Here is a 13,136-nt window from a genome sequence, read left to right as displayed (position 1 = left end):
TATTTTAGACTTATTATATCCTATGTCCGTCTCCTGGCTCTAAGCTACCTCCTCACCAATTTTCAGCCATATCGGTAAAGCCGTTCTCGAGTTATAAATAGTGTAACTAACACGACTTTCTTTTATATATATATATAGATATGTATGTTTAAGTAAGTATATTGTATTAAGTATATCATTGTGTTGTAACCCATAACACAGGCTATATATACTTTACTTGTGGCAAGTTAATTTGTGCCATAAGTGTTCTAAAATATAAAACTGCTACGAAATTGTAACTTTATTCACCTGTACCCTACCCATGTTTTGATACTTATTTTGGGCAGACTACGTATAAAAATATTTATCAGTCTTTATGATTTTCTTATGCCCAAAACAAATCGTTTCATTAAGTTATGTAACGATATCGTTCATTTGTTTGTTATCCTTGTATCAGATGCTTGTTCTGTTTATTATACTGTCATGTATCTACTATATTATTTATACACGATTGTCATACTGTTTACATGTATGATTAGAATATAATGATACTTAAACATGAAATATAATGATATTTAACAGCGAGTACTGGAGAGTTTTTAAATTAACGCCGAAACGTCGCATCATGCGGAAATGTACTTAATTCTTTTGTATTAATATTTATTATTCCAAATTGTTCTTTTTTTTAGTCTTTTTAGGGGCTAACATATACGCAGATAAGCTCTATTCAGTTTAAATTTTTGTAATTATTATTGTATTTAAATCTAAGTACTATCTTATGTTCCATAAATGAAAAAAATACATAATTTGATAATGGGGGTAATTGCTCACCTGGAATATTTAAACGTTAACAGAAGCTTGAAAATATTTAAAGTTTTTTTGACAAAGATGGTTACTATACTATAGTAGATTATTTAGAGGATAATGATGCATTATTCTTGTTGGGTTCGGTGACGCAGGCCATCTAGTAGACTTATATAATATTAAACAGTTGTTTTATGATTCAAAAGATGGGTGGGCTGGGAGTTTCTTATAAGTTCCTATCCCCATGTCAAAGCCACTTTTCTAACTGATTTATTTGTTATTTATTTAGATTCACCAGTGGTAATTACAATAATACATTTATTATTATTATGCGAATTTACAAGGGTCTTATTACTAAATGCATTACCTTTTAAGGTGAATACCGCATGCTAAATTATGTGTGAAATAGTTTCATAAAGTAAGTATAAGTTATAAAACAACCATACTATAATGTAATGAAACTAAGAAATTAACAAAATCTACTAAACAAGTCAAGATAAACGTATTAAACAAATCAAGAATACTTATAAATTATTTATTTACAATACATTTTTTTACATTTTTGCGAAACCTTGGCAACTGATGTAGCTTCATGACGTTTACCAAGTGTTGTTGCAATATGTTATGTTATTGCCACTCCTGGTGGTATGCCTTTATGGTAAATAAATTTATTTCTTTTTTTTGAAAAACAAAATTGATGTCTCCAGTGGTTTCATACTATAGAAATCTAAATAGGAAGGTAAACGTGTCCTACTCACAACTCATATAGATTACCAGCGAGGATATAAATTGATGATGATTTGGTATTAATCAGAGTGACAGATGTAAAACAACGCCTAGAATTGGTGTATTTCATTACATTGCATCGAAGTCTTTTTTTACTAGTGCTATTTGAAAATATATTGGCTGCATGCGTACTTTTTCTATATTCACATCAAAATTACTCCCCGAGTTGTTACTTATCGGTCTCGTAAATAAAACCAAAATCCTTCACAATTACTGCTCTCTAACTTGAATTGAGGTCATGAGAATCATAGAGGCCTTACTACAATTTTTACAAAATTAAATTTATGGTTTCTAAAATGAACCATTTTGGTCCAGAAGAAGGGTCTGAGCGATTTAATAATAAAAAAAGTAATAATACAAATTTCCATCACTTTGCATAATAATATTTTTTAATTTGAACGCATGGCATTGAGTGTCATAGTTGCAATGGTTAATAATATTTATTAACTTTCACGTGTGTAAATTTGAGTTATCGCTGTGGAGAATCAGGATTGTGCACTTGAAAGATAAAAGATAAGATTTCGTTATGTTATGTCATACACTAAATATATAATATTTGATGATAGTTTATCATAATAATTTATACCTACTCCCAATGGACATTTCTGTTTTTATCTTTTTATACTTCAGTTTCAATAAAATATTATGACCAACAATTCTATCCGCCAAATATCAATACTGTCAAATAAAAAATTCAAGTCAGTTAAACTTTTTTTTATATTATACTAGCTGACCCGACAGACGTTGTTCTGTATATAATAAATATAATAATGTTTTATATGAATTTGTCAATAATATATCGTAACATCAAAAATTACTTCGTAAAATATGGACCCTGCAGTCGTAATGAAATTGTTTCACAGCAGAACTGTCAAACCGTGCGTCAATTAATTCTCTCATAGAAATTATGTATGGACACATCAAAGGAAAAACAAATTTGTTGTTTTTATTTAATATAGCAGCATTTTCCTATTTATTCACCTTTTAAACCTTCTCTGGACTTCCACAAATAATTCAAGACGAAAATTAGCCTAATCGGTTCAGCCGTTCTCGAGTTTTAGCGAGGCTAACGAAGACTGCTTGAAGACATCGGAAACGCGAATTATATAACTATAAGAGTTTGAAACATATGTCTTTGTTTGAATCCCCGATCACTCTGCATGCAGTATGTATAAAGGGGATTCGCTGTGAGGAAGTAGCGAGCGTCTCAAGTATGGCTTCCAGAGAATAGAATTGCTAATCAGCCTTAAATCAATAACTTTTTTGTTTTACTTCTTCGCCTCTTGTGATATCAGTTCAGCAATTTCTTTATGAATCTTGCTTCTTCTAAGTATTTCTTTATTTTTGCCCTTGCATATTTTGTAAAACATATTTGCACCTCGTAATATCAATGACGTTCTATAGTCTGTACATTTAAACAATTCACGTCATACTAAAACAAAATATGGCACATGCCACAAATTACACCAAGCTATACATTTATGCGATTACTCTAGTTGTTTAAAATATTATTTCAGTTTAAGATGCGTATGTTGAATTTAGAACCCGATTTGGACAGTGACATCAGTGGAGTAGCTGCAGTTGAAAAAGAGGATTACTATAAGTTTAACGTTTGTCAGTCTGTCCCTATTTTCTGATCAGTCGGATTTTTTTTTACGTTTTTATCAAAAATCACACTCGTATTGTAAAAGCGAAAGTGTGTATGTTTATTTATTACTTTGTGTTTATTTTTATTACTCCTTAACGCACCTCCTAAATGGATTTGGACCTTATCTAATAAGTTAAGGTAACCTACAATGAGAGAAACAATCACTCAAATATAATATTTTTATCTACATAAAATAATTCGGTTAACTGGTTATTAAAATCTTAAGTTCCCTAAAATAAAATTTATTTGTTAAAATTTGACTTTTAGACTAACAAATCTCTTAGTAATAAGACCGGCACAGGTGAAATGGGCAATTAAATCGTTCCAACCCTATAAAACAAGTGGGGAGGATGGCATCCTTCCTATCTTGCTGCAGAAAGGAATTGACATTCTCCTTCCACATTTACTCAGGATCTACAGAGCGAGTTTTGCATGTGGACACATCCCAGAACAGTGGACTACGGTCAAGGTACTGTTTATAGGCTGGCAGAAAGGACTACTCAATTCCAAACCAATTCCATCCTTCCCACCAATCAGCCTTACCTCATCTTAATTGAAAGGTATGGGGAAGGTGATAGACAGGTACATCAGAGATAATGTTTTACTAATAACCCCATCCACCGTACTCAACATGCCTATTGTAGAGATAGATCTACTGAAACCGCCCTATTACATCTAGTAGACAGGGTTGAAAGGGCACTTGAGGACAAACAAATTGCGCTTTGCGCCTTGCTAGACATTGAAGGAGCATTTGATAAAACACCCATAAAGGCCTTAGTTAAGGCTTTAGCCGATAAAATGGCCGATTCTACCACGGTCAAATGGGTTGAGTCGATGCTCTCAAGTAGGATTGTTAGATTGAGGCTACATGAAGTTTCTCTTGATGTAAATGACCACAAAAGGATGTCCACAAGGAGGCGTCATTTCGCCTCTACTATGGATCCTTGTCATTGATGGGGTTCTCTATAAGATAAATGAACTTCGAATCGACACTCAAGGTTATGCTGATGATATAGTGAAAATGATTCGAGTTGACAGCCAAAGTACCATCTCGTACCTTATACAGAAAGCGCTTAATATAATATCCAAATGGTGCCAAGACAATGAAGTGGCGATATTAACCTTATATTATTATTAGCTGACAAAACTGTCCTGATTCCTTTCACAAGGAAGCGGAAGTTAAAAGGCCTCATATCTACGCGACTGAATAATAAATCTATACCGTTTTCCGACAAGGTAAAATATCTGGGACTTACTTTAGACTTACCTGGAATAGTCAAGTGGACGGTATTGTGCAAAAGGCAAAATTTGCCTTAAGTAGTTGTAGTCGTCTTGTCGGCCAAAAATGTGGCCTGAAGCCCAAAATGGCCCTTTGGTTGTACACAGCCATTGTAAGCTTTGTGGTCTGGTGCAGAAAAATTGCCCAAAAGACCGTTATTGCCAAAGGAAGGAAGCCTTCAAAGAACTGCATGCGCGATAACAACAGGAGCCATGACTTCCACGCGGGCAGCAGCTCTAAATGCACTTCTGAACCTGCCGCCCCTAAACCTATATCTACAAAAGGAGGCGAGGGCCAGCATGCATAGAGTAATGACCCATATGCGGACGAACTGGCTCTCAAATTCGCTGCGGCTATTTGAGTAATCCTTACTGAGAAGTCCTGTATTAGACATGGTGAGTGACGCCATGTTGCCGAAATTTGACTTCATCAGCAACTTTAGTATTGAATTCTCCACAAGAGAGGACTGGTGAAACTATCGAATTACTTGAAAAAAAAAGGGAGCCTTGAATGGTATACCGATGGATCCAAGTCGGGTTCTTACGTTGGCTATGGAATCTTCGGAGAGTGCCCCGAATTTGGCAATTCTGTCAACTTGGAAAGTTTGCCTCCGTTTTCCAGTCGGAGGTATACGGCATAATAGAATGTGCGGAAACCAACCTAAATAAAGGCTACGTCGGCAAGTGTATTTATATCCACACAGATAGTCAGGCGGCTCTGTCCGCTATAGACTCCAACAGAACAGTCTCAAAGCTTGTAGACTACTGCGGGACTATACTGAATACTCTGGGAGGAATAAACAGAGTGACACTTCGATGGGTTCCAGGACATGCAGGGATCGAAGACAATGAATACGCCGACGAACTTGCAAGAATTGGTGCTAAATGCACTCAATTTGGCCCTGAACCCTTCTGTGGTGTCCCAAGGAGTCTTGTTAAATCAACCTTTGATACATCATGTTCACAAGAGTGCATTAAACTCTGGAGCAACACTCCGAGCTTAACCCATTCGAAAACCCTAATCCAAGCCTTCAACAAAAAGGCTGCGAATGAGACACTAGGGCTCGTAGAGAAAACTTACGCATATTAACCAGGACATTAACGGGGCACTGCAGATAAACAAACACCTCTCAATCTTAGGTCTCAGAGATTGCAGAGCGTGTAGATTCTGTAATAGTGCAGATGAAACCCCGCTACACATTCTCTTTGAATATGGTCCTTTAATGCATAAACGTACCATCTCTTTGGGAAGTCCAATTCTTCAACCATTTGAGATACATCAGCTCACTACAAAAGACAATAAGATTCATGAAAAGAATCAATGTTAGCAGAGAGCTATATAGTTAACAGTGGCTATCACAATAGATCACATTGGTCGCAGTGAAACAGGGCTGAACTGAACTGGATCAAAGCCACTTTACAAACCATAACCATAGACATCCCTTCCACGTTATGTTTTTGGCATATGTAGTATACGCGGACATCAACATATCTTTGTATGACAGCTTTTATCAAATTATAAATGTAACTATTGGACTTTTGTGTGTGCGTCAACTTGACTACATATTATATTGACTTTGAAAAGAAATTTATGATAATTTTAATGTTAAAAAAGTTTTGTTTCATAATTTTTGAGCATGAATTTTTATACGCTTTAATCTTTAGTGGTGATATACAAATAAAGCTCGACAAAATGATTCGAGCAAATGATACTCGACTTTGGTTTGTAAATTTTCTCCTTACTCTCTCTTGCTACCAACTGGCGCCAATTCTCTTTCTTTATCTCGTGTACGGAAAGGCTGAAAAATATTAGCTTTTACAGATGTGCGGTGTAAATAAGTATCAATTATTATTTGGTAACGATATGTCTGTGTTACCGTGTAGATAGCACTAGTTTATAATTGTTCACGTTTTTGTATACCGCTCATTCACCGGTTCACTGGTCCTTTAAAAAAGAGCGTCTCTATAGTTTTCATTTTTAATTGTGTGCTGGTCTCGTCCATTCATCTGTCTCATTCTGACAAGCGGGAGTGAAAGGGATGTGATTACCAAAACGTCGGCGAATCTCTTGTGATTTCTCTGTTGTTGTAAGAAGAAGGTGGTGTCCACGGAACACCAGGTGACCCGTACGCTCTTTGCCGTCGGAGTTGTTGCACAGACTATTCCATATGGACTTATATTTTGTGTTACGTAATAGTTCCACAATCTTCTAGTAGTTAAATATTTGATTAAAACATTAAACAAGCAATGCATAGTGCTGTATTTCGACCTTGGGCTATCCAAATGTCTATTTGTTACAGTTTGAGGACTTCGCGCTGGGCAACGCTGGTCGTCTGCTAGCCAAGTACCGCAACAAGTACTGCACGTTCAACGATGACATCCAGGGAACGGCCAGTGTCGCCGTCGCCGGGCTCATGGCTGCCGTACGGGTCACCAAGCGGAAACTTGGCGAGAACATATACTTCTTCCTTGGAGCTGGCTCTGTAAGTACATGATGTAAATTGGGGTTTAATGTTCACTGTAGGCGTCATCAAAATTTTCCTGAATGCTCTACAAATGTATTACATACACGTCCACTGCATGATTACGAAAGCCTGTCAATGTGTATTAAGAAGGGTTAACAACTGCTCCCAAATTATGACGTTGTTATACACGAGGGTCTACTAATTTAAGGTTGAAATGGCTTACTTATGTCGAGAGGGTGAATAAAAAGAAAATGGACTGTAAAAGCTTACAGAGCATTCGCTATTCCCAATTCGGAGATGGCAGTGTTGGAAAGGGTCAATCACAATTAGATCACGGATACACTGAACATGGTCCAGAATAAAAGAACATGAACCAGTTCAAATGGCTAAAATAAGCGAGAGCAGTATGCCTGGAACCGTTCCCTGCCTTGGGACATAGGCGTGGCCTGTGTGTGAATCAAACCAATCTAACTTTTATCCGTTTAGTGTAAAAAGTATGATGCGTATTTCAGGCAGCCAATGGCATCGCCAACCTTACGGTAGCGGCCATGGTAGCAGAGGGTCTTAGTATGGAGCAGGCTCAGGCGCGTGTGTACATGTTCGACGTAGACGGGCTGCTGTCGACGCGCCGAGAAGGGGGCGTGCCCGAGCACGCGAAGGCGTTCGGGAAAGATATCGAGCCTGAGACAGACTTCGAGAAGTGTATCGCTAAGATCAAGCCCAGCTGTCTCATTGGTGAGGAAAGATAAACATGTTGCTTGTTTATTAGAGGCGACAAATATAAAAGATGCAATCTTTTTTTTTAATAAAGGGGGCAATGCGGCAAGCAACACATAATAAATTAATACCGCTGCTCTTTTGAATCTGCAATACCAGATGTCTTAAAGAGACATTATCCACAATATCATATTAATTATAACAAGTAAAACTTTTTTTTAATGTTTTATTTTTAAGTCTTCATTTCATTATCTTAACACGTGTAAGAAGTTTCTGTAATATGCGAAATAAAAGATTTTGCTCTAGTGCTATCTTGTATAGTTAACAAGTAATACAATGACCGTCAGCGCAGCGAGGTTTGGCTTATCTTTTGCCAGGTCTTCCTCTCGTTTCTGGTTCATAAAGACGTAAGACGTCACAAATCATAATATTAAAGAAATATATCACCTTGTTAGGTTGTTCGACCGTGGGCGGAGCCTTTACGACAAACGTGTTGAAGCAAATGGCCAAGAACATCGAGCGGCCAGTGATCTTCGCTCTCTCCAACCCGACGAGCAAGGCGGAGTGCACGGCGCAGGACGCATACGACCATACTGATGTAAGTGACGTGTTAGTACAACAACAATTTGTTTTTTTTTGTTGTGCTAATTATACAAATTATTTGTATCCCAAATTCATGAACGATACGGGACTCGAACCCAAATTCCGTCCGAGCGGACTTCAAAACTGAGCCAACCGTTGGTGTATATGTTTGTCGCAGCTTGGCCCTGAGAGTATAAAAGGACAGAATATGGAGTCTTATAAAAAATGTAGGAAAACATACGTCACTTGTGTACGTATGGCACGGTGTCAAAGTACGAGTTGATAATATATAGGACGTCCCGACCCGGTGGTGGTTACGGTAGTAATTCGTGGTGGTTCTTCTAATGTAATATTCTAATTTTTATTTCACTTTACTTTTTCTATGCCCATTTACTTTCTAACTCGCGCTGCCCTGTTGTTACCATGGCACTACGGTCGAGAATATTTTATCTAAGATACGGTACCATATCAGCATACCCTGTTTATATTGCCCAAAATTTCACAAGCCCATCATGTTTTAACTTTGTTTGATATTATTTAAGTAACATTGAGTAGAAAAACGTTTTTAGGGTCCGTTAGTTCAGTTTAAGTATTAATATTATAAAATTGATAATAATAGTAATGTTTTATGCTAAGATAATTCATACATCTGATAGAGACTCTTGCTCTTCAACAACCGATGAAAACAGGCCCGGTTTATTACTTTAGTATGCGTGACAACATACGTCTTACACTCGTCTTGTATGTTAACTGTCAACCTCAATTTTTTTCGACGCTGCCACAGTCTATTTAGATGTATAAATGATATAAGATTTTATGTATGAATATTGAAGTAAGTTATGACGTATGTTTCAGGGCCGGTGCATATTCGCGTCCGGGTCTCCGTTCCCGCCGGTCCAGTACAACGGGCGGGAGTACCTCACGGGACAAGGCAACAACTCGTACATATTTCCCGGAATAGCTCTGGGCGTGATCGCGACCGCCACACATCACATACCGGAGACTATGTTCCTCACGGCCGCTAGAGTAAGTCATTTTGACCCTTGAAGACCATCGACGACTCCTCACAACACTTCCCGTGACATAAGCGGCTGAAGATTCAAAAACACCGCACATCTGTATGCAAATAATGTAGTCACATTTATCACAGGGTGTTTCAAAGAGCTGCCTTGCCTGATTCCATCTTACTACACGCTAGTAATTTATCTACGGTGCGGTTCCTATTCCGTGAGACGCAAATGCTATAAGACCTGGATACCTCCCGAGGAAATAGCCGGAATATCCACATAAGAGGCTAAGGCTTTATAGCTTAGGCTTTCACAGGATGCCGGCTAGATTACGGGTCCCACAACGGCACCTTTTTCTGACGTGAAGCAGTAATGTGTAAGTATTATTGTGTTTCAGTCTGAAGGCCTGAAACCTAGTGAAATTCCTAGGCAAATGAGACTTTACATGTTATGTCTCAAGATGACGATAGCAATTGTAGTGGAATTATTGGGTTTTTCAAGAATTCTGAGCGGCACTGCATTGTAATGGGCAAGGCGTATCAATGACCATCAGCTGGACGTCTTGCCCATATCGTTCCTTATTGTCATAAAAAAGGCAGGCAACACTCTTCTCACTCCTCTGTTACAAACAAATAGGTTTATTTCTCCGTCTATTCTATAAAATGTGATTTGCTTACTCACTAATCTATTTAAGGATTATATCTATGTTAGTGATATAAATATCTCTTTGTCGTCATTCATACTCACAGATAACGGCGCGGCGATAAGTTTGATTGATTGCAATATATTAATGTTCATTATCTGTGATCATCAAGGGCTATATCAATGTTGTTTTGGCTTATCGCTGGATTTCATTTTAACCTTGATATTGAACTTAAATGTTTACCTTTTTTTAGTGGTTTGAATTTCAAAGATTCGCGTTATATTTAAGATTTTAAAAGCTAACTGATAAATAAATTAAAATTTACAATATTAACCTATTTAATATCTAATTGTTTACAGTTGGATGCACAACTTTATCTACACTCACTTTTTGAACAAATAAATCAATAATGTGTTATACTAATATCGAAAAACATTGTCGTGAATAAGCTAGTGTGACCATAAGTTGTTCCAAATAAAAATGCATTTCTTTAAAAAAGTATGTTTGTGTACACAAGGCACACAAGTACACAGGCAATCAGTGAAAATTCTATAAAGTAGTTTCATTTATACACAATAAAACCTATATGTATGTATTTATTTATTGACGTCTCTGCAATAAGACTAAAGGCTTTGAATTTTATGCCGACTTTTAATCTGTCTTAAACAGAGATATAAATAGATTGACGCACTATTTTCATGGGCAATTTAATCACGGCTTGTTCTATCTCTTAAGCAACTCTATATCGGCGTGTCGATTAGAGCAAGCCACATCTTCTAAAACTGACCATAACTTGTTGGGTTCAGATTTGGGCTAGACGAGGGCCAGTCACCTCTTATAGAGTCCGCCACGTTAGCTTTCAGCTAAGACTAAGTAGTTCGCGCCTTGTGATATAAGCAGTCTGGATGGAAACTCCAATTTTTAAATGTAAAAAAGTGTATGTCTTAGAGGTTTTTCAACATGGTCTAAGACAATCTCTTGATACATGATTGATGATGTGGCCAAAGGCTTCACTCCGTTATCATAAAAAATTAGGCTTTGTATACAATTGCGCTGTTATTAAATCGTAGCGCTGCGAATGTATATTTTAAATACGGGGATTCGAGACGTAGATGGAAGAAGGCATTTGGTGTTTAATTATATTATATTAATTATAAAGTAAGTGACTCCAAGGCCCTAAGGGAATCGAAATTTTAAAAATAAAGCGGTGACATGCGAATCGTAAGCATACGAACTACGAAGAGAAGTGCAAGGTATATTACTATTGTAGTTTTAAATACTTTTGTGAATGAAATATGAATGTGGATGATGATATGATGTATGTGGGGTGCTTGCTACACAAATTTTTAAAAATATAGATATTTCTCTAGGATATTCCAGCCGGGTCTGTTGTGGAGACCACTTATAGGATATAACTTGTCTCCGCCGCAGGCGTCGGCTGATTGTAATTTCCCCAAGGTTTCCATTTCGAGAACTTTAGAGATGTGATGTATTTCTTACTATTACATATCTACTTATTTCAAGTATGTTCTCCGAACGATGTCATCTCCGAACAACAATAAAATTCTATGTTTATTGGAATAGAAAGGCTTGCCGACATTATAATATATAATTTCATAACGACCTCGAATCGAACTACGTTTTAGAATGATCGAAGAATTAAATTTCTTCCTAACAATGTTGTTATTATTTTTTAAAAACCTTAGTTTGTAAAATTAAGGGTGCATATAGTTAATGTTTTCTTTTTAATTTTCAGACTTTGGCGAACTATGTGAGTGAAGCCGACTTGGCTCTAGGACGTATATACCCCTCTCTGTCCGAAGTGAAGGATGTCTCGCTCGCGATCGCAATAGAAGTCGCCAAGATGGCCTACGATGAAGGTAAACTGTGCTATCTTTACATACATACATATTTTACATGTGCTATATTGTACATATTTCTTTATAATATATACTAATCCAGTATATACCATGCAGTCATAACTGCTTACGGTTATGAATATTACAACAATTATTGAAGCTCAGAATTCAGACTCACTCAGATAATAAAATATGTTGCAATTTTTCTTGTATTTTCCGATATTAAATTCGGTTTTGAATGTATAATTCAGTTAGTTTTTTTCTTTAATCTCTTAACTTTTTTTAAAGAATTAAAATGCATGGAATTCTAATTGTATATTAAAATCTATTACTTATTAAAATCAATATTAAAATAACATTTACTTCACCCCTTAGCAGATATAATCGTGTGTTATAATTTTTCAGTTGATCGTTCGTTTTAATAACATAAAAGTATTAATTCAATAGACTTATTAAAAAGTTTGATAACATTTCACTGATTCCTGCCGACATTAATCTACCATCTACGGAGCCTTGTCTTACTTTGTTTGACGAGTCTCACACACTCAAAATCGAACACTCACACACACACACACGCCTTTTTCCCGTCGGGGTAGGCAGAGAGAAGTGAACGCCACTTGCTTCTATCCTTACAAATCTCACGAATATAAAACGGAAATCGAAAATCTAACAAATGGTCGTTTTGCCAGGAATCGGCTCTATATACCCAAAGCCCGAGGATTTTGAAAGCCACATAAAGATACGTCAGTACAACTATTGTTACGAGTCCCAGGTACCTGATAGCTACACGTGGCCACAATACCAGAGAGTATCGTATAAGGAGTCCGAGGGTCGGATGTTACCGAACCATTAAGCAATAAGTGTTAGTTTTGCTAGACCAATTTTTATAGTATCGTTGTCATGTAGCTGTTCTAGTATGTGTAACGCAGGCGTCACACTCGATATACCCGTGTGTAGTAGCAAAGTAATATTATTCAGTCTATTCGCTAAACTTCGACTTAGAATATTTAATGAATTCCCATGAGGTAACCAGTTGGACGTTGCTCTCGGTCTAAGTTGGAGGCTCCTTTGCAGAGGATTTCAAAATTGGTCGTCAAAATAAGCGAGCAGCTTTCCAGTTACCCGACTAGAACACTTAAGTTCTGGCCGTTGTCGAAAGCTGCTCTTGGTAACTTCAACTAGCCGTCTGTGCCGCCTTTGCACATGAGGAATGACACCCGGGCTCATACGGCAAAAGAGAAAGCCGATCTTCTGCGCACTCTTTTTGCCTAAAACTCGCCTCTTGACAACGACGGAAATACACCGCTTACCATCCCGCTGTGTCAGAGCTCTATGCCAGACGTATAGTTCAGACAGAAAACTGTTCGT

The 13,136-nt window shown here is 37.1% G+C and overlaps 1 protein-coding gene across 2 annotated transcripts in view; it reads left to right on the top strand.

The window, feature by feature from the left end:
- Nucleotides 1-13,136, top strand: part of LOC126965631 (NADP-dependent malic enzyme) — a 282,485-nt gene that overhangs the window by 25,239 nt on the left and 244,110 nt on the right. For both annotated transcript variants that reach the window (XR_007729572.1, XM_050809302.1), the window contains exons 7-11: nucleotides 6,796-6,978; nucleotides 7,473-7,695; nucleotides 8,133-8,275; nucleotides 9,115-9,285; nucleotides 11,666-11,789. Coding sequence is in view for 1 of the 2 variants with exons in the window: in XM_050809302.1 (XP_050665259.1) it covers nucleotides 6,796-6,978; nucleotides 7,473-7,695; nucleotides 8,133-8,275; nucleotides 9,115-9,285; nucleotides 11,666-11,789 (844 nt within the window). In the remaining variant the exon portion in view is untranslated. The remainder of the gene's footprint in view (nucleotides 1-6,795; nucleotides 6,979-7,472; nucleotides 7,696-8,132; nucleotides 8,276-9,114; nucleotides 9,286-11,665; nucleotides 11,790-13,136) is intronic.

Source organism: Leptidea sinapis, chromosome 8 (genome assembly GCF_905404315.1).
Source record: "Leptidea sinapis chromosome 8, ilLepSina1.1, whole genome shotgun sequence".
In the NCBI taxonomy this organism is placed as follows: domain Eukaryota; kingdom Metazoa; phylum Arthropoda; class Insecta; order Lepidoptera; family Pieridae; genus Leptidea; species Leptidea sinapis.
Note: the sequence above shows the minus strand (reverse complement) of the source record. Positions and strands in the feature narration are given on the sequence as shown.